The sequence below is a fragment of the Colobus angolensis genome, unplaced genomic scaffold, assembly GCF_000951035.1.
Source record: "Colobus angolensis palliatus isolate OR3802 unplaced genomic scaffold, Cang.pa_1.0 Scaffold81, whole genome shotgun sequence".
NCBI classification, from domain to species: domain Eukaryota; kingdom Metazoa; phylum Chordata; class Mammalia; order Primates; family Cercopithecidae; genus Colobus; species Colobus angolensis.
In genome coordinates this window covers 12,015,985-12,039,695 of record NW_012121932.1, presented here as the reverse complement: position 1 = coordinate 12,039,695, position 23,711 = coordinate 12,015,985, and the positions used below count along the sequence as shown (strand labels likewise).

At 48.4% G+C, this 23,711-nt stretch overlaps 1 protein-coding gene across 1 annotated transcript in view; it reads right to left on the bottom strand.

Moving 5' to 3' along the window:
* Positions 1-22,826, bottom strand: part of CNIH3 (cornichon family AMPA receptor auxiliary protein 3) — a 139,421-nt gene extending 116,595 nt beyond the window's left edge. The window contains exon 1 of the mRNA XM_011929505.1: positions 22,049-22,826. Within this exon, the coding sequence (XP_011784895.1) occupies positions 22,049-22,129 (81 nt within the window). The 5' untranslated portion in view covers positions 22,130-22,826. The remainder of the gene's footprint in view (positions 1-22,048) is intronic.
* Positions 22,827-23,711: the final 885 nt, after the last annotated feature.

Below are 23,711 nucleotides of genomic sequence, written 5' to 3'. Positions count from 1 at the left end.
CCTCTGCTACCATGGCAAAGACTCCAATCACAGCGTCTTCACATCCCAATTATACTGAAAATGAACCTCAGAGCCCCTGAGGAATTGCACTTGTCTGATCAGAGAGGCAAATATAGCACATGCAAAGTAAAAGAATATGGTGTAATCTTTGCTGAATGTCAACTCTTTCCCGGAAACATATCACCTCCACACTTGCTCAAGATCAAGTGCTCCTTCTTCCCTCACCATTAGATCTGCTGCTTAGAACACAACAAGCAGCTGGCTTGCAGCCTGCCCCAAACAGCCCCTGGACCTTAACGACCACTCAGCCATGCCTCAGGGGTGACACACAAAGGGAATCTTGGCAGATGGTGGCAGAGATCCCTTGTTATCTCCCAAACATCTTATCTCTGGGTTCGGCTCTGCCACGACCCCCCACCAATTCACAACACAGCAGCAGGGAGCCAGTGAAGGGCTCTTCACTTCACTTGCTCCTCCAGCCCCTGCTTGCTCTGGGCACAGACACTAATGAGCAGAGAATAGCTAGAAGAGGAAGTGGGGATGCTGAGGAGTAAATAAATTATTCAGATCACAGAAAAGGAGAGACACAAAGGGGTCTGAGAGTCTGCTAAGCTCTGAATCACCCAAGATTGCATGTGCCTTCTCCAAACTTGACACCAACCTCCTTTGCAAAGAAAGGGCTTTTCTAAGCATCATGCTTCAAATTGCCTCTCAGGGCAACTGTTGTTGAAGGGCTAGGAGCAGTGAGGAATGACGAAGGAGTCACGGTGTCTCTACAGCACAAGAGCTGAAAGGGGCTGTTCTGTCACCTGCCCAGCCACCCAGATGAGAAAAGTGCCGCTCAGAGAGGAGAGGGAGGCTGGTGAAGGAGCACACACTCACTGTTGCAGAGCAGAGGGTGTCCTGTCATGTCTGCACATACACACACATGAATAGTGAGAGGAAATGGAAAGGTGTTACTGAACTGGGGTCCACTTGCCCAGCACAGTAAAACCTCACATTCACACCGAGGTTTTGCAGTGGGAGAAAGGAGGGCATTCATTTGCAAGGCACCAAGCAAGGAAAACTGGGCAGCTCACACTCAAGACCTAGTCTCCTCTATAGTTTACAGGCAAGGGTTTTTAAAGGCAGAGGTACATGTCAGGAAAACAGAAGTTACAGGCAAAATCGTAACTCAATACATGGAGGTGATACATCATTTCGGCCTCAAAAGGTGGGATATCTTGGAGCCTTATGGGTCATGAGTGGATTTAAAGATTCTCTGATCTACAATCGGGTTAAGGAAGCAAGGCTTTGTCTATAATCTTGGGGTCAGCAGAAAGGAATGTTAAGCTCTGGCCTGTAGGCAGGACTTCCCTCCAGGCCCTCAAGAAGAAATTTAGAACACAGAATGACAGAGTTCAGTCCTCAGTTCCCCCTTATCTGAGGTCTACCTGCCAGCGGATGGCATTTTCCATCTGGTAGGGGTCCAGGTTTCCGAAAAACAACTCAGGCATATATGTTAAGATGTTATCTTTAGTTTCTATAGGGAACCAAACAAGTTCTGGCTCTAATTTCCTTGGCTATTGTTTTAAGTTATTATCACCTTCTTGCTTATCAGGCTGTTCCTTTACTTTTCAAGGCTAGCTAGGTACTTGGAATTTTCCTTGAAGGAACTCAAGATTTTCCATTATTTTCAAGCTTGTGGAGGTGGGGCCAACAGGCCCCTAAGAGGGCTCACAAGACAGACACCAGGGTTGCTCCTTTTCAGCCGTGTCTCCTTCAAGGCCTGAAGGAGGAGAGGGACATGAGGACCCCACCCAGGTCTGAATCACATCATCATCAGGTAATGGGGCTTCCTGTATTTGAAAATCCACTTGAAGAGAATGCTAGGCAGTGTCTGTCGATTTCCTATGGAAGAGAGAGCTCAAAGGTCAACAGTACGCACTGAGCCTCCCATGACCCTGGGCTCCTTGCCGGGAGGGGAGAAGGCTACTCAGGAATTTACCTTCCTATCATGGAAAGAGAATTTGCAGACCAAACAACCATAAGAATACATTTTCTGAGCAAAACAGTAAGGCTCATTTTCCACAGTGAGAGATACATACTACCTAGAGGATGTACAGGAGACCCCAGACAAAAGGGAAACTGGCAGGTAAGAAGCAAATCATGAGAAACTTCCTGGAGGAGGAAGGAAATTGGAAATATGGATTGGCAAAAAGTAGAACTGCAAATAAATAATGGCATGTTACAGGTACAGAGGTGACATCAAGTATAAAGTATTGACAAGGTGATGAACTTCATTTAATGCGAGGTCCTAGAGCGGGATCATGAGAGGATAAGACAGAGTATCATGGAATGTTGGAGAGATCCCATGGCCAGTGCTTCCTGAAGCTTCCTAATGCTACCTGCATGTTCTAATCACTTGGGAGCTAAAAATTCAGAGTCCTGAACCCACGTAAGGCTTCCTGAGAGATAATATCCAGGGATGTGCCAGCTATGGGAACCACTAACCCCGCCACCCTCCTGTTACAGAGCAGGAAACTGGCACCCAGAATGTTATGGCACTGCTGGTAAAGTCAGGAAAGGCAAACCAGAGGAGAGTTCCAGAGCCCAAATTCAGAAGCTCAGGTCTGACATGGCACGGGGAAGAATGAACCACAAGAGAATCCACCTGTCAGGATGCGCATCCTAGTGTGAGGGACTCAGGAGTATCCACAGAGCCTTCTGGAGGCCCCTGAAAAAGGCTGATCCTGGAGGCAGGGGCTGGGCCAAAACCCTGTCAACATCCCTTGTGCCTTGGGAATCTCCCCATGGTGTTCAACTCTTCACGAGCATCCTCTGTTGACACTGCCCGGCCTCTCCCTGGGTGGACAGGCTGTAAAGCCATCCAAGGGCCAGGTCAGCCACTAAGGAGTCTGGAGTGGAAGATGCAGGCTAACCCTGCCCAGTCTCTAGGATGTTGGCACCTGCTCACAGGCACGGCCGCAAGGCATTCTTCTATCTCGCTGCATGGGCCTTTTCTTTCTTTTATTGTTAGGGCAGGAAACATTTCAGTTACACTCAAAAGCAGGCTTTCTCTATTGGAGACATTATAAACAGGAAATGCCCATTTGCTTAATTTTACTTTTCTTATTCATCAATTTTAAAAGAATTGAAGCCACAGCAAATCTGTCTTCCGCAAGGCAAGGGTCACAGGTGCCACTGGCAGAGAGGGAGTGCCAGATAGAGGGACTGGGGGTGCGAGGTGCAGACAGAAGATGTTGACTGGCCAAGGGATCACTGAGAGGATAGAAAGGGCCTCGAGAGGCCACCCAAGAAGACAGTACCACAGTGCTCTGCCTCTACCCAGCTGAGTGGCTGGTGATATTCGTAACATTCTAACTCTGTGAGCAACAAGACCTCAACTGGCCACTTAGTAATAAGCCAGCCATTCCCTTGCTCATGACCCATTCCTGTGAGACTGTACTGAGCCAGACAACGCTATGACAAAGGGAGAAAGGGTGTGGTTCTGTTGGTTAACAAAGATCTTCTGAAGGCAAGTCAGGAGGCCGGTACTAAACAGCTCCTGAAAATGCACGACCTTCATCTTGCTATGTTGAGGCAGGAGAGAGGGTGACCCTGCCCACTCAGAACATCGGGAGGCTGAAGCAACTGTTTTGCCCCTTGTTTGACAGTTCAAGAATGTAACCCAGAGACAGGAGAACTGACTTGTGGGGTTGGGGGGTTGGAGACTGGCATCAAGGTGCAGCACATTGCCTGTCTCACAACTCTGAATTAGGGCTGCATGTGTGTGCGGGGACCTCTCAGACGGAAACATCTGCTCACAAGTAAAGAATGCATCTCTTGCTGGGTGTGGTGGTTCATGCCTGTAATCCCAGCACTTTGGGAGGCTGAGGTGGGTGGATCACGAGGTCAGGAGTTCAAGACCAGCCTGGACAACATAGTGAAAACCCCATCTCTACTAAAAATACAAAAAACAAATTAGCCAGGCATGGTAGCGTGCACCTGTAATCCCAGCTAGTCAGGAGGCTGAGGCAGGAGAATCGCTTGAACCCGGGAGGCCGAGGTTGCAGTGAGCCGAGATCACGCCATTGCACTCCAGCCCAGGCAACCACGCAAGACTCCATCTCAAAAAAAGAAAAAGAAAAAGAATGCATCTCTCAAAAACAGATAGATGATAGATATTAGATACTGCAAATAGATGATAGATAAATAAAAATCTTAAAGCAACCCTCTAATTCACATCTTCCTCAGGGCTAAGCAATATCTTAAACATGGAGATTGGCTGAATATTATATGTGTACTTTTTTAATTCAATCAATGTCTTTCTCCTTCAGCCCATCCAGAAAACAACTAATGCCACAAAATCCAATTATGCATTGTGGAGGAAGTAGGAACACTAAGTACACACAGCTGTGAAGACCAAGTAACTACACCAAACTTTATTTGACTCCTTTAACAACTTTGCACACCAAACTTTATTTGGCTCCTTTAAGGAATTCATTTTAACAGAGGTGCCAGCACACAGCATAGCTCAAAAAGATCAAGTTTTTGTTTATTTATGTTGCTATAAAGGACACTAGCTTGTCTAATGAAAGCTCCTGGGATTGGACACCGGTCTGGTAACTAGGAAACAGAATTCCCCTCTGGGCTTCGTCCTGAATAGGCCATGATCTTGGCCAAGTCACCTTACCTCTCTGTGTTAAAGTATCCTCATTTCCAAATGAGACGACAGAACCAGGGGATCGTAGGTCCCTTTAGGTGTCAGGATTCTAGGATTATGTGATTATATGACTCTATGCTTTTTCATCAATGTATTCAAATTAAAAGAAAACAAATCTGCAAATGGTAAACCGAACTCACCCAACCCAACCCCATTACCAGAAGGATGATGCCATCAGCTAAGACCTGGTGCACCAACACAGAGCAATCAACGCTTCTAACAACGGGGTGCCACAGCTGCTCCTGGTTAAGCCCTTGGCCCCAGACGTTTTACTGTCTTGGGTTTTGGCTCATTGTATTGTTGATTTTTGTTTTCTTGAATGAAACATTCCACTTGGTATTTTGATATAAAAAAGAGGGTTCATGCCCGTAATCCCAGTGCTTTGGGAGGCCAAGGCAGGAGGATTGCTTGAAGCCAGGAGTTCAAAACCAGCCTGGGCAAGGGAGTGAGACCCTCCCCCATCTCTAGAAAGAAAGAAAAAAAAATTAGCTGGGTGCGGTGGCACATACCTATAATCCTGTAGCAGGATGAGCCGCAGACAAAACTTCTCAGACACCAGATTAAAGAAGGAAGAGGTTTTTATTTGGCTGGGAGCATCGGCAGACTTGCGTCTTAAGAGCCGAGCTCCCCGAAGACAGAGTTCCTGGCCCTTTTAAGGGCTTACAACTCTAAGGGGTTCCACGTGAAAGGGTCGTGATCGATTGAGAGCACATGTGGTTAGAGTGGGGGGTTAATCTTTTAACCTCAGGCCTGGTCATCGGTTAAAAGAGAAACGGTTTCTCTCCTCAATCCCAGCTACTCAGGAGGCTGAGGCAGGAGGAATGCTTGAGCCCAGTTGAGCCAGTTCAAGGTGACAGTGAGCTATGATTACACCACTGCTCTCTAGCCCAGGCAACAAAGCAAGACCCTGTCTCTAACAAAGGAAGAAAGGAGGGAAAAACTGAATGAATACATGGACTAAGCTAAGAAGTAGGTCTCAGAAACAACCAAACTTTTCCACGCTGTGGGCTGACTGCTCATGTCCAAGGCCAAGGCCAGCTCAGCTGCGCTGTGAGGTCTGAGTCAGCATCCCTGTCCCAGCACAGCCCCCGGCACTTTATTTTCCTCCCTGTTGCTCAGCAGGACTCACTTCTTGAAAAATGCTTGCTATTTTTACAGTCATTTCTCTGTTGATTTTAATAATCTTACCACACCAAACTTTATTTGGCTCCTTTAAGAAACTCATTTTAACAGAGGTGCCAGCACACAGCATCGCTCTGAGCCATCATATCACCTCTCCCCTTGACAGGGTTTGGCTCTGTGTCCCCACCCAAATCTCATCTCAAACAGTAATCCCCACATGTCGTGGGAGGGGCCTGGTAGCAGGTGATTGGATCATGGGCTCGGATTCCCGCACACTGTTCTCATGATAGCGAGTGAGTTCTCACAAGATCTCATGGTTTAAAAGTGTTTAGGGCAGTTCCCCTCCTCACTCTTTCGTCCTACCACCATGGAAGATGTGCCTTGCTTCCCCTTCACCTTCTGCCATGATTATAAGATTCCTGAGGCCTCTCCAGCCATGCGGAACTCTGAGTCAATTAAACCTGTTCTTTATAGATGACCCAGTCTCAGGTAGTTCTTTATAGCAGTGTGAAAACGGACTAACACACCTCTCGTGAGACAACGGATGCTGTTTCCCATTTATGGAGCAAAACAACTTATACTCCAAAGAGTGCTGGAAGCTGCCAACTTTGCTAATTATGAGTGAGCATCTCCTGGTGGGGATGCAGCAAGGCATATTAAGTGGTGCAGGTAAGGCCAAAGAGGGGCCTCCACCCTGGCTTAGTGTGAAGTGGGGATGTGAAATTGAGCACTTCTGCTCAACACAGACTAGATGCAGGGTAACTGGGCGGGGGTGCATTTCTCAGAAAGAGGAGGGAGTTGGGAGGCAGGGAGCTTATGCTCCATGGGGGACAGTAAGAAGAAAAGGAAAGGAAGAGCTAGGTTTCACTTTACCATTTATCCTCTAGAATTTGGGCCTGCACTGACTGGGAGACATCAAGCTAGCAAAAAAAAACACTTTTTTTTTTTCTTATTCTTTTTTTTTTTTTCTTTTGAGACAGAGTCTCAATCTGTTGCCCAGGCTGGAGTGCAGTGGCGCAACCTCGGCTCACTGCAACTTCCGCCTCCCAGGTTCAAGCGATTCTCCTGCCTCAGCCTCCCGAGTAGCTGGGACTACAGGTGTGTACCACCACGCCCAGCTAATTTTTGTATTTGTAGTAGACACAGGGTTTCACTATGTTGGCCAGGCTGGTCTCAAACTCTTGACCTCATAATCCACCTGCCTCGACCTCCCTAAGTGCTGGGATTACAGGCGTGAGCCACCACGCCCAGCCCCTTTTTCCTTATTCTTAATTCACACAACTGTTGTTCCTTCCAAGTGAGCACATGCTCTGCTAAAGTCCTGTGAAGCCCTCATCCAAGAGGACTCTGTGAAAGCTGTAGACTCAGAAGGACAAACACGTGCCATGGAAGCATACTGCACTGCCTCCACGGCCATGGGATGTCTTCATGAGAAGTGGAGATTTTCCTAAGGGGCGGTGGCTAGTCATCCCCTTGCAGGGAAACATGTTCAGGGCCACAAATCCAGTAAATCCATCCTCCCTGCCAGACCACAGCTGCTCCTCATCAAGCTGAGAAGGGCGAGAAATAAGATGTTTTTCTGCAGCTCACATGGATAACACATCAAAGAGTCTGTGGCACCAAGAAGTTAATCTTGACTTTAGAGAAAATCTTGCTTTCCCTGAATACAGGCAAGGTGACAAGCTAAAAAATTAAACCAAAGAACCCAAGCAGTGATTATCTGGCATTTTTTGGTCACCCACATTTATGCCACACTTCTACACCAGTCTGACTTCCTCTGGAGAATTCTCCCACTGGGTGCAGTCCTGATGAGGGGATAATCCAGGGGCCCATCCTTCCACTGGAGAGATTAAAAGGATGGTCTCAAACTCTTGACCTCATGATCCACCTGCCTCGACCTCCCAAAGTGCTGGGATTACAGGCGTGAGCCACCATGCCCAGCCCCTTTTTCATTATTCTTAATTCACACAACTGTTGTTCCTTCCAAGTGAGCACATGCTCTGCCATACTTCTAGTTCTCACTGTGTACAGCCAACAGGCAGCACTCACCCAGCTCAGCCTTAGAAGTTCAGAGTGATTCAAGGACAGAGGTCTAAATTTGGCTATTCTATTGTTTCAAGCTTTGTTTTCTGGACTTTCCATCCATTTTATGAGTACTCCAATTCCCTTCCCATAAATCCCCTTTTTGGTTACTATGACCAGAACTGATTTCTAAGAATCTTAACTGCCAGGCCTGGTGGCTCATGCCTGTAAGCCCAGCACTTCGGGAGGTTGAGGCGGGTGGATCACTTGAGCCCAGGAATTCAAGATCAGCCTGGGCAACATGGCAAAACCCCATCTCTACAAAAAATACAAAAATTTGCTGGGCGTGGTGGTGGGCACCTGTGGTCCCAGTTACTTGGCAGGCTGAGATAGGAGAATCGCTTGAACCCGGGAGGCAGAAGTTGCAGCGAACAGAGACCATGCCACTGCATTCCAGCCTGGGCGACAGAGCAAAACCTTCTCTCAAAAAAAAAAAAAAAAGAATCTTAACTGATACATTCCTTACTGAGAAACCTGACACCTCATACCCAGGAAACCTATCAAGAGACAAACTACAGCAGGCGAAAGACAAAAGAATAAGGGGCAGGGAGCAAGCAGTAGAGAACCACAGCATTTGGGGACTGGTAGGATCTTAGAGATCACTTCATCCAGCTCCTTCATTTCACATACAAGGAAACAAAAGGTCCAGGGGGATGCAGGGAGGTTTGCTAAGACAGAGAGGTTTACTAAGGAGTGCCCCTCAGCAGCACCACCAGTCCCATTTGCTGCCAGTCCCTTTCTAGGGCATGACTTTTGGTACTAAAACTACCAGCCAATAAGAGGAAAGGATGTCAAAACTGAACACATTTTCCTCCAGTCAGCACATATGCTTGGCTGGCCTCGGCTCAATTCCCTATCACTCTCCGGAACCTGCAAGAAAAATTATTCCAGGATAAGTCATGGTCTCGTAATGACTGAGAGGCTTGAAATCCCACAGCATCTGGTCCAGTTCCCAGCTCCAGATGATTTCACACGATCTGGGAGACCACCTCTCCTCACCACCCCACCCCGCCCTCACACACTGCAACCCAGTGGCTCTTCCAAATCCCTTCCCAGACCTACCCCCCTACTCGAACCTCTTGTGAAATGACCACTGCAATTAGAACCCCATTGGACAAGGATGTCCGAGCTCCAACCAAAGGTGTGCTGATGACATAAGACAATAACAATGAGATTCTGCTAGATATGGGATTCACTGTAGCAGAATGTGGCCTGCACCATTTCCCAATGACCACAGAGAAAGGAAGCAGAATAACCTATGTATCTGTTCAGTGTAGAATTTAGAAGCTATTGACACAATGTGTTCTCTTCCACCCCTGTCTGCCTATACCTGCTCTAAAGGCTCCCAGTTTGCAGTAGCCGTGGGGACACACAGAAGCCTGGATATGTAGCTCCTCATCCACATCCACATGCACATGCATTCAAACAGGACCTCTCTCCCTGTGCCCCACTCGAGAGTGGGTTATCTCAGACCTATGGACAATGCAGGGCAGTGCCCTCGCAATATGTCTCCCCTTATTTCCTGGCCCTGGACCTCCCAAGTCCTATTTCCTACTCTTTGCATGGCGGGGAACTACCTAATCATTTGGCTATTTCCATAGCCACAACTCTGGAATGCAGTTACTAATTCCTTTTTCTTAAAAAGGTTCACAGAACACAGTTAAATTTTTTTTAATCCAAGATACAAATGTCTCTATTATATAGGGGACCATCTGGGCTGCTACAGCTAGCTGGCTATGTTGCTATCAACTCTTTTTTTAGAGTTCATGAATCAGTTGCCAATAAGAAAAAAAAAGAAGTAGTTAGTGCCAAGACACTGCTTTCCTCCCCTGCACTTTTCCCCAGCAGGAGAGCTGCATCCCGGAGTCAAAATGGACCATGCGAACACAAAACCAGAAAATATACCTAAGACTGATGCTCTGGAAATGCCAGCCCACTGTTCAAGACGCTGTGGAGGTGGGAGGTGGTGTCAGCTTACTTCCCAGTCTTAGGGCCACCAGCTAGGCTAAGTAATATCGTGTCGCCTCCACAGATCTAAGATGTATGCACAAGAGAAGAAATAAAAGGGGGGCAAAAGAGAAAGAGGGAGAAAGAAAGGAAGATGAAGAAGAGGGAAAAGGAAATGAGAGAAAAGAAAGAAAGAATACGCAAGGCCTGGGAAATCTTTAATGCCAGGGACTCACCAACAACCACAGACTTCTGAACCAGCCAGACAGCCCAGAGAAGCCACTGAGCAGTGGTGGGAGCTGAGTTCAAATGGGAAACCAAAACCTTGAAAGAATACGCATGGGAAAGCTGATGAATGGAGAGGAACACTAGGTGGATTCATGGTGGCATGGCCTGCCATTCTTCCCTCGCTAGGATGAAAGGATCCAGTGAAAAGGGAATCAGTGGGTCATTCTGTCATCCCCATGTCCTGGGCATGCACTTTTGGTTTTGTTGTTGTTGTTGTTGTTTTGAGACAGAGTCTCTGTCGCCCAGGCTAGAGTGCAGTGACGCGATCTCAGCTCACTGCAACCAACCTCCGCCTCCTGGGTTCAAGCGATTCTCCTGCCTCAGCCTCCCCGAGTAGCTGGGATTACAGGCACACGCCACCATGACTGGCTAATTTTTGTATTTTTAGTAGAGACAGGGCTTCACTATGTTGGCCAGGCTGGTCTCAATCTCTTGACCTCATGATCCACCTGCCTCAGCCTCCCAAAGTGCTGGGATTACAGTGAGCCACTGCGCCTGCCCTGCACCTTGGTTTTTACAGATACCGCAAAGGATCAGAAATTACAGCTCCATTCTGGCCAGATAGCATATCTCAAGGGCAGAAACCACCCACCTCACTCACCTGAAGGCAATTTCGGGCATTAATTTCACTCCCAAGCAACCGTGAAAACAGAGTTGGGAGCCCTTGGCCAGAAGCCTCGGGATGGTCAGAAGCAAATGATGGTTGAATAAATGTGTGATTAATTGTTCCCACTAAGGCATTCAGCCCAAAGAGTGCTAACTGCAAATGGGCCTACAAGCATTCTCCAACTCCCACCCTTACCCCAGGAGGAAAAAGAAAAGCAAATTCTATCCCCTACAAAATATATGGCCAGGTAAGTGTGGGATGTGCATTGCTATGGAATTTTTTGTTGTGGTGGTAATTGTGTACATGTGTGAGAGAGAAACTACCTTTTTAGAAATCTGGTTGTTTATTAAATCACTTTTGTGACTCAAGGAAGCTGAAAAACATTAAAAAATAAATCATCCCCCAAATTGTCTCCCAGTGAGCTAAAAACCTACTTCATTTCCATACCCCCAACAGCCCCCAGGATAGGGGCAAATATGGAAGCGTAAGACTTCAGCTCCTCTGCAGCACTGGTAAGGCGGCCTGGTCCACACTCTCTCCTCCTCAACCATGGAAATGCTAACCCTTTGCACTGATTTGAGAGCAGAAATGCAAATAAGGTTTTAATAAAGTACTACAAAATTCTTGGCAAGATGCCCTTTGTGCTTAATGGCAGGTGCATTCCTCAGTTCTCGCAAAGCCAAAAACATTCACAGCCCTAAAATCATGGGAAACACCGCTACTCCCTTCCTGGTGAAATCCTCTGGAAGAAACAACTGTCATCATGAGGCAAGCTCCCTGGCAAAGACCAAGAGTTGTCTTCAATAAAATCTCTGCTTAAGGACCATTTATCACTTCTCACAACTAGAGCTTAATGCAAAAACTTAGAGATTTTATAACTATTTTGTTTTCACTTATAAGACGTGAAGGTTCTAAGAAATGTAGTAAAACAGACTAGATATTTAAACAAATGCATGAACCTAGGTCCTGCTGTTGCTCTAGTCTAGAGAGGATAGCAAAGAGACAGCAACCATCACAGGCCAAAGGGTCAAGAAAGAGCAGAGAGTCTGTGCAGCAAAGACTGAGGACCAAGAGTTTCTGCCTGTAAGATCACAGGAGCCACAAAAAATTAAATATTGAACACTTGATCCAGCAGTTGCACGTCTGAATACATACACAAAAGAACTGGAGGCAGGGACTCAAGCCCCTGGATACTCATACACCCACATTCACAGCAGCATTATCCACCATAGCCAAAAGGCGGAAGCAACCCAGTGTTTATCAACAAAGGGGTGAACAAAATGTAGTCTATCCATACAACGGAACTGTTGACAGGAAGAGTCCAATTCTGTAAAATATCTGAAGAGATTTATTCTGAGCCAAATATGAGTGCTATGGCCCATGACACAGCCCTCAGGAGATCCTGAGAACACGTGCCTAAGGTAGTCAGGGTGCAACTTGGTTTTACATATTTTAGGGAGACATGAGGTATCAATCAAATACATTTAAGACACACATTGCAGCCAGGCGTGGTGGCACAGGCGTACTAATCCCAGCACTTTGGGAGGCTGAGGCAGGCAGATCACGGGTTCAGGAGTTCAAGACCACCCTGGCCAACATGGTAAACCCCGTCTCTACTAAATATACAAAAAAATTAGCCAGGTGTGATGGCAGGCACCTGTAATCCCAGCTACTCGGGAGGCTGAGGCAGGAAAATTGCTTGAACCCAGGAGGCAGAGGTTACAGTGAGCCAAGATCACGCCACTGCACTCCAGCCTGGGTGATAGAGCAAGACTCTGTCTTGGGGGGGAAAGAAAAATATATATACACATTGCTTCAGTCCAGAAAGGCGGGACAACTCAAAGTGGTGGCAGCAGGTGGTTGGGACGATTTCCAGGTCCTGGGTAGAGTTAAATTTTTTCTGATTGACAGGTAGCAGGCTTCAGAGAGAATAGACTGTAAATATTCCTTAACAGACCTAAGATCTGTGTTGATGCTAAATGCTAGTTGGTGTTCCCTGAATTCCAAAAGGGAGGAGAGCGTAATGACACATGTCCCACCCTCCCGTCCCCTCATGGCCTAAAACTTCAGGTTAACTTTTGAGTACCCTGGCCAAGGAGGGAGCCCATTCAGATGGTTAGGGGGGACTTTGAGTTTTATTTTTGGTTTACAGAATATTACTTAACCTTAAAAAGGAGAGAAATGCTGACACAGGCTACAATATGATGAATCTGGAAGACATTACACTGAGTAAAATAAGCCAACCACAGGAGGACAAATACTGTATGATTCCACTTATACGTGGTATCTAGAAGTAGATCAGTTTAGAGAGACAGGTAGAATGGTGGTGGCCAGGGGCCTGGGGAGGAGAGAATGGGGAGTTACTGTTTAATGGGCACCGAGTTTCTGTTTGGGAAGGGAAAAAGTTCTGGAGATGGATGGTAGTGATGGTTACACAACAATGTGAATGTACTTAGTGCCATTAAGCTGTACACTTAAAAACGGTTTAAAAAAAGTAAATGTCATATATGTATTTTACAACAAATTTTTTTTTAAGTTAAGCGAGCCATCTACCATCTCCCCTCCATCTAATTCTGGACTGAAGCTCAGTGAGCCTCCCTCACACAGAGACAGCCACCAAGCCTAGGATTCCATGGGCCTTCAGCAAAGCCCAAAAATGTGCTTTTTTATTTTTTTGAGATGGAGTCTCGCTCTGTAGTTCAGGCTGGAGTGCAGTGGTGCGATCTTGGCTCACTGCAAGCTCTGTCTTCCGGGTTCACGCCATTCTCCTGCCTCAGCATCCCGAGTAGCTGGGACTACAGGCGCCCACCACCACACCCAGCTAATTTTATTTTTTTGTTTTGTTTTGTTTTTTGTATTTTTAGTAGAGACGGGATTTCACCGTGTTAGCCATGATGGTCTCTACCTCCTGGCCTCGTGATCCACCTGCCTTGGCCTCCCAAAGTGCTGGGATTACAGGCATGAGCCACTGCGCACAGCCAAAAATGTGCATTTGTAATAAGCATCCAGATGATTGTCATAACCAGGTAAGTCTGGGAAAGTATTCATTTCTTTCCATCTGTCAAGGAGAGTCTGTCAAGCTTAATCTGGCTGTAATAAATTATCCAGATCCTTAACTTATTTAACGGAAATCACCGAGTTCCCACCATACTGCCCCATGCTGGACACTGAGGCCACAAGTGAGGGTAGCAGTTTCTGCCCCCCAGAAGCTTATAATCTAAGCACAGAGACAAATAAAACAGTGGGACTCAAGACCTGGGGACAGGTGCAAAGGACAAGTGAACTCAGATTGTCAGGGAGAATGGGGCTTCATAGAGGACAAAGGCTGCAGCAGAGCCAGTCAGGTGAAGAATGAAGTGGGGAACAGCATTCCAGGGAGACAGAACAGCCCATTTGGGAACTGCAAGAAGGTGACGATATCTGGAACACAGAAAATGCAAAATGTGGCTAAACAGTTAACTGGGACCTGGTCCTCCCAGCCCTCTAAACTTTGAAAACGAGAGAAACCAGTAAAAGCTTTAGTCTGGGAATAACATGGAAGGATCCTTTCAGGTACTAGATCACTCTTGGTAGCCATGTGTGGGGGAGATTAGTCCAGGGGAGATGATAACCAAGGAGGCCAGCTTGGAAGGAACCACGATGCTCTGAGAAACAGCAAATGGGGGCCTGAACCAAGGCAGGGATGGGAGGCATGGAAGGGAGGGGACAGACATGGCTGGTGACTACAGAAGGAGCAGATGGGGTAGAGAGGGTCCCTGGGTGGAGACTAAACCCACTGGGTCTGTGAGGAGTGAGGAGGGCATGAAGACAAGTTCGGATGGGATCCAACTGTGGGGCATGGGGCAGGTGGCCCCATGGACACCCGGGTCAGTGTCGGGGGACAGGTCTGGGAGGGCAGGAAACTACCAACATGAAAAGGAAGGTGCAGAAAGAAGAACCCACAGGAGGAGAAACAGAGCCCCAGGAAAACAACATTTGAAAACAGTTGCAAAGAAGATGCAGACAGCAGTCTCAAAGCCATGGAGAGGCCAAGATAAGCACTAAATGGTGCCCAGAGATTGCCACAGGAGACCACGGGTATCCTCATCAAGTGCTGGGCTGAGAAGGGGCGGGGACACAAGCCAGGTAGCCAGAAAGGAAACAAGTGTCTTTGGAAAAGAGAAAAGATACACAAATAGCAAAATGCTGACACTTGCCAATTCTGAGTGGTGGATGCAGAGGGCTTTGTTTTATTAGTCTCCGTGGTTTCTGAGTGTCTGAGGTAAGACTCCAAAGAGGCGATGGCAGGCAGGATGTGGTGAGATAAAACCGCTTTGCAAAGGAAGAGAGGTTGAGCAGCATCTAGAAGGCCTGGGGACCAAAGGCTTGTCTGCAGCTCAGAGGCACCACAGCCTTTGAACCTGCCAGGGGTGGGGACGGGTGGACCTGCGAAGGGCAGTGGCTGAAGACACAAACAGGTGGGGAAAAGTGATGGAGCAATGCCCACAGATAACTAGGAGGGGAGGAAGTGGCCTCAGATGAGGGAGAGACTTTGCTGCTTCTGAGTCCCAGAAGGAAAGATAAATCATTAATCAGAAGTCTGGGGAGGGGCAGGGTCCTGAGGCATCCCTGTCTGATCATCTCTATCTTGTCTGCGAGCTGGAAGTAAAGTCACCTGCTCAGAGGAGGTCGGGGGTGGGGGATGGTTTGAGGAGCTCCAGGGGGCTCTGAGAAAATGATAACAATCTAGAACAGTGTTGTGGAAGCTGAAGGAACTGACTCACATCCCACTGACGAGTTAGGAGGCGATACTGAGATCAGCTAAGGTCAAATCATGCATCCACCTGGGCCCCAGCAGCTCCCAGGTACCTGGGGTGAGAGAAGAGAGGGAAGAGAGTGGATTCCTGGGAGACTGAGGCATCCACTACAGGAGCAACAGGAAACAGAGGATGCAGCAGTGGAGAGCAGCAGCAGGAGCTAAGAGGTAGATGATGAGGGGTGATGACACAGAAGAGGAATGAAATCCTAGAGGAGTGATGCGTTGAGAGAAGAAGGAAAAGCCACACTCAAAGGAGGGCCAAGAACCCCTGGGGCAGCAGAGTGTGGGAGTAGAGAACAGGGAGCTCACACTGCAGAGGCAGGTCCAAGGCAGGTCAGGGGGCCCAGGGACCACAAAGACGGAAGTGGTCACCAAACGGGAGGTCAGATAACCAACATCACCCAGCGCCTTGCAGGACAGCAAGGGCAGGACACTGGCCAGGAGCCAAGTCCTCAGTGGTGCCCAGTGGAGGGGCCCATGGGAGTGAGTCAGATGACAGTGACAAGGAGGTGGCATGGGCACCATCCAGATAGCATGGCTACAGAAGAATGACGCCCCAGAGGAACCTATTTGCAGACTTACTGGGAGAGAGATCCACAGCAGAAAACAAGTCCAGAGAGCAAAGCACAGAGCCATGTGGATATACGGAAGGGAAAGGCACCAGGTAGCCAGAGGGGCTAGAGTGAGGCAAGGGCCCAGGCACAGCTTCAGGGCCACTATAGGCAGGAGCTCCAATTGCCTGGCAAGAGCCTCACAACACTCGCTGCCTTTAATGTTTGTTCAGTAACTCTAAAGTCAAAGACAAGTTACTTTAGTGTCTCCAGTATCCAACCCGTGAGGCCTTGAAACCTCACCAAACAGTTGGGATTGGGGCTGGTGCCTGATTGTTTAAGGTGACCTGTGAATTCTGCATACTTCTCTCCTCCCCTCTCTAACATGACTGCAGTGGAAATACAACGATGACGTAAGCTTTCTTTTTCAGGGGGAGTTACTGCAATGCAAACAAGGATAAGGCAGCATGCAATGCAAACAAGGATAAGGTGCCATGCATCAACCCAGACATTACACTTTCCAGAAGGTGTTCTCTCCAGGGATAGCCAGTGCTTCTCCCAACCTACTCCTCTGAAAGAGAACCAGCTCCACTATCATCAAGAAGGGCCCTGTACCCCATGGCAATGGCCAGTCTTCTTTGCAATAATTAGCTTCCAAAGTTTCAAAGTGCCAGGGCATGGGGGAAAATGCACATTGTCCAAACTACCTAGAAAGCAGTCCTTAAGAAGCAGCCGGAAGTCAAATCAGAAACGAGTTACCATTAATCTGTTCTCCCACTGCTAATAAAGACACACCCGAGACTGGGTTATTTACAAAGGAAAGAAGTTTAATGGACTCACACAGTTCAGCATGGCTGTGAGGAGGCCTCATGAGGACGGCAGAAGGTGAAGGAGGAGCAAAGGCATGTCTTACATGGTGGCAGGCAACAGAGCATGTGCAGGAGAACTGCCCTTTATAAAACCGTTTGGTCTCATGAGACTTATTCACTATCATGAGAACAGCACAGAAAAAAACCCATCCCCCACGATTCAATTACCTTCCACCAGATCCTTCCCACAACATGTGGCAATTATGAGAGCTACAATTCAAGATGAGATTTGGGTGTGAACACAGCCAAAACATATCACTACATCAACTGGAAATGAGTCAAGCCAGAAGGAAACAAGAATTTGTCCTACAGGTATTTATACCAAACACTCTCTGTGTGTCAGGCACTGTTCTGGGCTCTGGAGAAACAACGGTAAACTAGAAAACGTCCCTGCTCTCATGGAGCTTCCTTCCCCTCCAGCTGTGGGGCAATGGGCAGTGATGGAGGGAGGAGATAAGAGGGGGATGGAGCAGGCTGGAGCTGCAGACATCCCACCTGAAAGTGAGATGCCAGAAAGGACAGGGGCATCACAAGTAGAACAAAAAGTGGAGACCACGTAAGACCTGGCAATGAGCGCAGTACCCTCATCTAAGTAGGCCAAGGCAGGGTCATAAAAATACAGGCTACTTATTATCAACCCCAAGCATCCTACCATTTCACATAAATCCATTTTTTGTTTCCAGATGGCTACTCTGAGAAACTGAGATGTTTACCAGATTTCCAGAGGCTGAGTCTGTAACAGGGTAGAACTGCAAAAGGCTCCACCATGAAGACATCTTCCCTAGAAACACTGCCTCTCAGTACATATGTATGTCATCCCTGTCTGGGGCCATTTAAACCCTCAAACAGCAAATGCTGCTGTGAATCCAAAGATATTTCAAGGTGAGATGGTACATCGGATCTTTCTAGGGAATTTTATTGGGAATTAATTTTATTTGTATATTGTCAAAACTCACAGTGACTCCAAATATAAAAACTTCAAAAGCTAAAAACCTGAAATCCAGCAGTGAATCTTTGATTTTTTCAAATAATAGCTTCGTCTGTGTTTATATAAATGAGACATGCTGCAAACAGGCTTAACCAAGCCAGAGCTGAGAAGGCTCTTGTGAGTAAACACCATTCATTTTATACTGGCTGCAAATACACATCACTTCACATCAAAAACCCTTTAGGACACTTTTTTTCCTTCTAAACATCCACATGCAATTTTTTTCTTAGAAATGGGGTCTCACTATGTTGCCTAAGCTGCTCTCAAACTCCTGGGCTCAAGTGATCCTCTTGCCTCAACCTCCCAAAGTGCTGGGATTACAAGCATGAGCCACTGAGCCCAGCCATATGCAATTTTTTAAAATACACAAGAGATAATCTTTTCTAGATAAGATTAGTGATTATTTAATTATAAATCATTGTATTTTCAAAATTTTGGACAAGGAACCTGTATCATTTTATAAGCAAAAGTCTAGATAAACAGAATTTTCCTCTTTTAAAAAAGGATATATAGTATGTCTTCAGTCTGGTTGCTGTTGCTGTTAAAACTACAATCAGAAATTCCAACTCTAAAATTTCATTTATACAGAGAAAGGTAATCCTTTGGATATAAATTATTATCTAAGTTATGAATCCAAAAATAGTGACTACAGTTAGAGAAAGGGCTTAGGCTTAAGAGTCTCACAGACCGGCTGGGCGCGGTGGCTCAAGCCTGTAATCTCAGCACTTTGGGAGGCCGAGACGGGCGGATCACGAGGTCAGGAGATCGAGACCATCCTGGCTAACACGGTGAAACCTTGTCTCTACTAAAAATACAAAAACTAGCCGGGCAAGGTGGCGGGCACCTGTAGTCCCAGCTACTCGGGAGGCTGAGGCAGGAGAATGGCGTAAATCCGGGAGGCAGAGCTTGCAGAGAGCTGAGATCCGGCCACTGCACCCCAGCCCCGGCGACAAGACTCTGCCTCAAAAAAAAAAAAAAAAAAAAAAAAAGTCTCACAGACCTAGCTCAAGTCCATGAATACCAGCTCCAATACATACCAGCTGTGCAACCTTAGGCAACCTTGTGACCTCTCTGATCCAGTTTCCTCATCTGGGAAATGTCAGTTATGAGGGCTGCCTGGGCAGTAAGAGGCCAGATGCCTGAGGATATGCAAAGCCACAGAAAAAGCTCAGTTTTCTTCTGCTTCTTCCAATGTGATAAATGTACTCAGAAATAGTAGCTGATATAAAATAAATGGGTAACTTGAAATATTTTCAACAGAAAACAAATGCAGATAAATTTTCTAAGTAAAAAACAAGACTTGAAAGAAAGGCTGGCCACATCCATCCTTGCTCCCAGACAGCCAGTGGGAAGAAAGGGGAGGAAAATGACTAGACTGAGAGATCCTCTGTAAAGTACCTAAAACTTGTCTTACAGCAGACACCCAACACATAGCAGCTACCATCCTTACCCCTAAGTAGGTAAGTACAATTCAATAAGAAAAGCATGCCATCTTCACATCTTCAGCCTAGACATGGCAACATGGCAGGCATTTTCACTGCTATATGTTGTTAAGTGCCCAATTCATTTTGGGGGGTATTGATACATACCACACAATCAATATACCTTGTCCGATCAAGAAGTTCATAAGGAATATAAGAAGCTGGAAAGAAGGCAAACAGTCTAACGTAAAACCAAGGCTCCTCAATTTTGGTCGAAATAATTACTACCTTGTAACTAACAGCCAGACATACAAACCATGCCCAGAAATCAGGGTGTCTCTGGTTTCCCAGTTCAATATTCAGAAACCAAATCAGTATGATGGGGTTTAGGTTGTTTGATTTGGAGAGAGGGAAAGAGATAGAGAAGGAAAAGACTAGGAAAGGAGGGACTGAGTCTATGAAATTATTACTGTAATGTGAAATCAAAACGCACAAATTCTTTTCATTATTAGAAACAAGAATCTTGCCACTTCCATGAGGAATCTGGATAAAACCTGAGTTGGGATTTGACTGCATTTCAACCACCCCTAGACAAGGGGGTGAGCATTGAGAAACTGGAGGGCAGAGGCCAATGCTGGATGAGGGAACACCTAATTTTCATTCAAATGTCAACTAGCTGCACAAACCACTCAATTAAGCTGTTTTTGAATTATTAATCATCTTCCCCTGAACGAGAGGAAATTATTCTTTCTGGTTACTTGCTCTGCTTCAGGGACCAGTTCAGAGAACTCCAAGCCAGACTGAGTTTGAGGGAGCTCTCTGGTACCTGACAAGGCAAAAACAGAAAACAGCAAATGAAGTATTGCAGAAAAAAAGGGAGTAGTTGGCCTTCTAGAATGCAAGTAACTCCCCAAATCCAAAGAAGCTGAGGAAGTTCCTTTAAAGCACATTAGCAGAGGTTTGCTGCACTGCTTGGGCATGGTCTAATCTGTAATCCTTTCTATTCTCAATCAGGTAAGTTTCCTTTTCCCTTAAGAACTGTCAGCAACTTCAAGTCTCAATCTACCACAGATTAGACCCAGCCTGGCAGAGCAGAGAAGGGAGGGTTTAAAATCCCAATACTTATAAACAGCAGAATTTTTTTAATCATCTCCCAAATATCTATGTTTGAATTCCCTATCACCACGCCCCCGCCCGATTCCTAAGTCTACTGATGCACGGATTTACACACATCTGAAAAATGGGGGAAAGCTTAGCGATCATTCAGGTCAATTTTCTCACTTTACAGATGTGGAAGGAAGCCAGCAAGGGTCTTTCCTAAGGTTACACGGTCGGAAGCCGCCTTCCTCCCCGAGTTTCCCCTCTCCTCTCTGTCAGAGCCCTGTAGCAGGAGCTGCTCTAGCTGCTTAGTTCTATTCTAAGACAAACTCTCACTCCGCAAACCACTTACACAAAACATGGGCATCTCACGCACCCTGCAATTTTCTTCACGTCTTCATTTTGGGGCATCCCCACTGTATGAGAGTCTCTGATGCTCACCAGAACCATGCCTCCAGGAATTCATCTCAGGGTTCTTCCCTGTCACCTAGACTCTGGGCAGGGCAAGGCTGTTAAAGGTGGGAAATTATGCACTGGGATGCTCTTTCTAAACATTTGGCCTTGGTCATTCTTCCCACCAGCCCTCTGAGGGTGAGGATAAGGGGCTTAAACAACTTCAGTGAAGAAAGCCTTGAGAGTTGCATGCACTCGTTAAATGTTGCACTGTCTTTGAGAGGACCAGGGTATGCACTCTTGCGCTCTCAGTACTTCTCCTCTCCTATTCAGAAGCTTTCGCTCCTCCATTCCCACCCACACCTAAAGAACTGGGATCCAAGGCTGCCCTCCACCTGGCATAGCCCCGGGAAGGGTGACATGAAGCTTGTGCGGGCTGGGGACTCTGGGGGCCTAGCGGAGGTTCGCCACCTGCAGGGGGTCTTCAGGAGTCGGACGTTCAAACGCAAAGAGGGCAGAGGAGGACACCGTCGTCGCTCTCCACGGTCTCTCTTCGTGACTTTTCTCCACGGCCTTAATGATGCCTTCCCTTCCCCAGTCTCCCTCGTCTCCTTGCTGTTCTTTTCCTCGCTTTTCCCCTACCGCCTTCCACTTCGACCCCATCGCCCAGTCTCCCTCCTCTCCGCGGGCTCGGCCTCTCCCTACCTCTTACAAGGCGCTCTCGTCGTGTTTCCACTTTGTCTCCAATTACGTCTAAATGCAACCCACCACAGATGCTGACATTTTAAATGTTTAGTTATTATAGCTACTTGACTAATTGCCGGGACCGACGGCGGCGCTTCTCCTTAGCCTCCTGCCGCAGGAGAGGAGGGAGCGGGAGAGGAAGGGGTTAGATGTGGTTGTAGCCGCCACTCCCCGGGGCCCGGGACCCGGGACGCCCGGTCAGGTCCTGCAGAGGGTGTCCCACCCGGGCACCAGCGGCCACCCGACTCCAGCCAGGGCACTGAAGGCGCGCGCCCGGAGGGATGCAGCGAACTGCCTCCTGCCCCGAGACAGAGGAGCAGCAGAAGGTCCACCCTCCCGGTCCGCCCACGCCCGCAAGGTGGAAAAAGTGGGGTGAAATAGGGGAAATTTAGCGAAATCGGGGTGAAAGAAGAGAGACCAAAGAGAGTTACTCACGTGCCAGATGGCGAAGAAGATGAGCGCAGCGCACAGCACCAGAGACAGCATGTAGCAGAACGCAGCGAAAGTGAAGGCCATGGCCGGCTGACCCCAATCCCACCACACACGCCAAGAAGCCCCTAGGAGCCCGATGCCTCCCTCGAGGTCCGCACTCCCTCAAAGGAGCCGCGTCTGCACGCTCCTCTCCAGGCTAATGCCCAGGAGGGCGCACAGCCAGCGGAGCGACTGGAGGGTCAGCGAATAGGCGCTGGATTCCCGCAGGCTCCGGCGACCCCAGACTCGGCCCTCCGACGAAGACAGGGAAACGTGTGTCGAGTGTCGTTGGCGGGAACTGTCCCCAAATCGAAGACGAAACCAAATCAGCAGCGAACACCTGCAAATTAGTGTCAAGCTGTGAGCCCCTCGAGACCAACACGACAAGCGATGCAAGGACTCCACGGAGGACCAAGGGAGGAGGTCCCGTCCGCCCCAGGAAGAGCTCTCTGCTTTCCGCCACTAAACCGCAGAAGAGAGACGAGCGCTCCGCTCCGGACCCTCCAGCGCCACGGGGGCGCAAACGGATAGTGTCCAGCGAGGTGCCCGGGCGGCCTCCGAGCTCCTCCCAAATCCCACAGCCGGCAGCGCTCTTTCCCGAGAGAAGGAGTCTTTAGGTAGCCGGGAGGAGGTAGGTTCAGTTGGTCCTGCGCCCCAGACGCGGCTTCCAGCTCAGCCGTGCGCTCCGGGGCGCGCCAGTCCCCAACCGCGACTCTGGCCAGCCGGCCTCGGCAACCCAAGTGTCCCGGAAACCGGGGGTCGGGCCGGGGTGAGCACTGGCTCCACTCAGCGGGCCAGCTGCCGCCCGGGTGGCTGTAGCGGCGGGTTTCAGGCCAAGCGCTGTAGCTCGCTCCACCTGCTGCTGCCGCCGCCGCCGCCTCTGCCACTGCGAGAACTGTAGCGGTGTGACCCGGGATTCCCTCCTCTCGGCGCCCCACCCTGGACTCCTGCTCCACTGAGCGCGCCCTCCTCGGCGGGCGGAGACTGCAGTGCCGGGAGCTGAGGAAAGGTGGGTGGCGAAGCGCGGCCGGACGCTTGGTGGCCGCTGCCGCCGCCACTGCAGCTGTGCGCGCCCGCCTCTCGGAGGAAACTTGAAGCCAGCAGTACTGGCAGGGCTGGAGGCCGAGCGGAGGTGGGGCGGGACCGGTTGGAGCAGGGACTCTTTAAACACGTGCGTCTGGAGGTGGTGGGAAGCTGCGGAAGGGTATGGTGTGTGCCTCGCGCCTAAACGCGGCAGCCGCCCCTCCCGGTTCTTGCAGTTTCGCCTATCGGAGTGGGAAGTGTGAGGACTTGGGGCGTTGCCTAGTGTTGGTTGGGGATACAGTACAAGCCTTGGATCCCAAAGCTGCTTGAGTGGATTTTACCAAACTGTAGCATACTCAGTGCTTAGGGCTGCGTTTACTGCTCTGCCCCCAGACCCTGCAAAATTCTCCATTAGCGTCCTTCCGTTGCATTCTCTACCCTACTCAGCCATCCGACCTTGGAATTAGGGAAACGTGGACTTGGTGGACTATTCTGGGCTGAAGAGGAAGCAAGGAGGGCTCGGTGGTATTGGTGGTGGTCTAGTGGAATTGTCGAGAGGATGCTTTGGGAAGTAGAACGTTTTCCAGCTCCTCGTTACCTAACC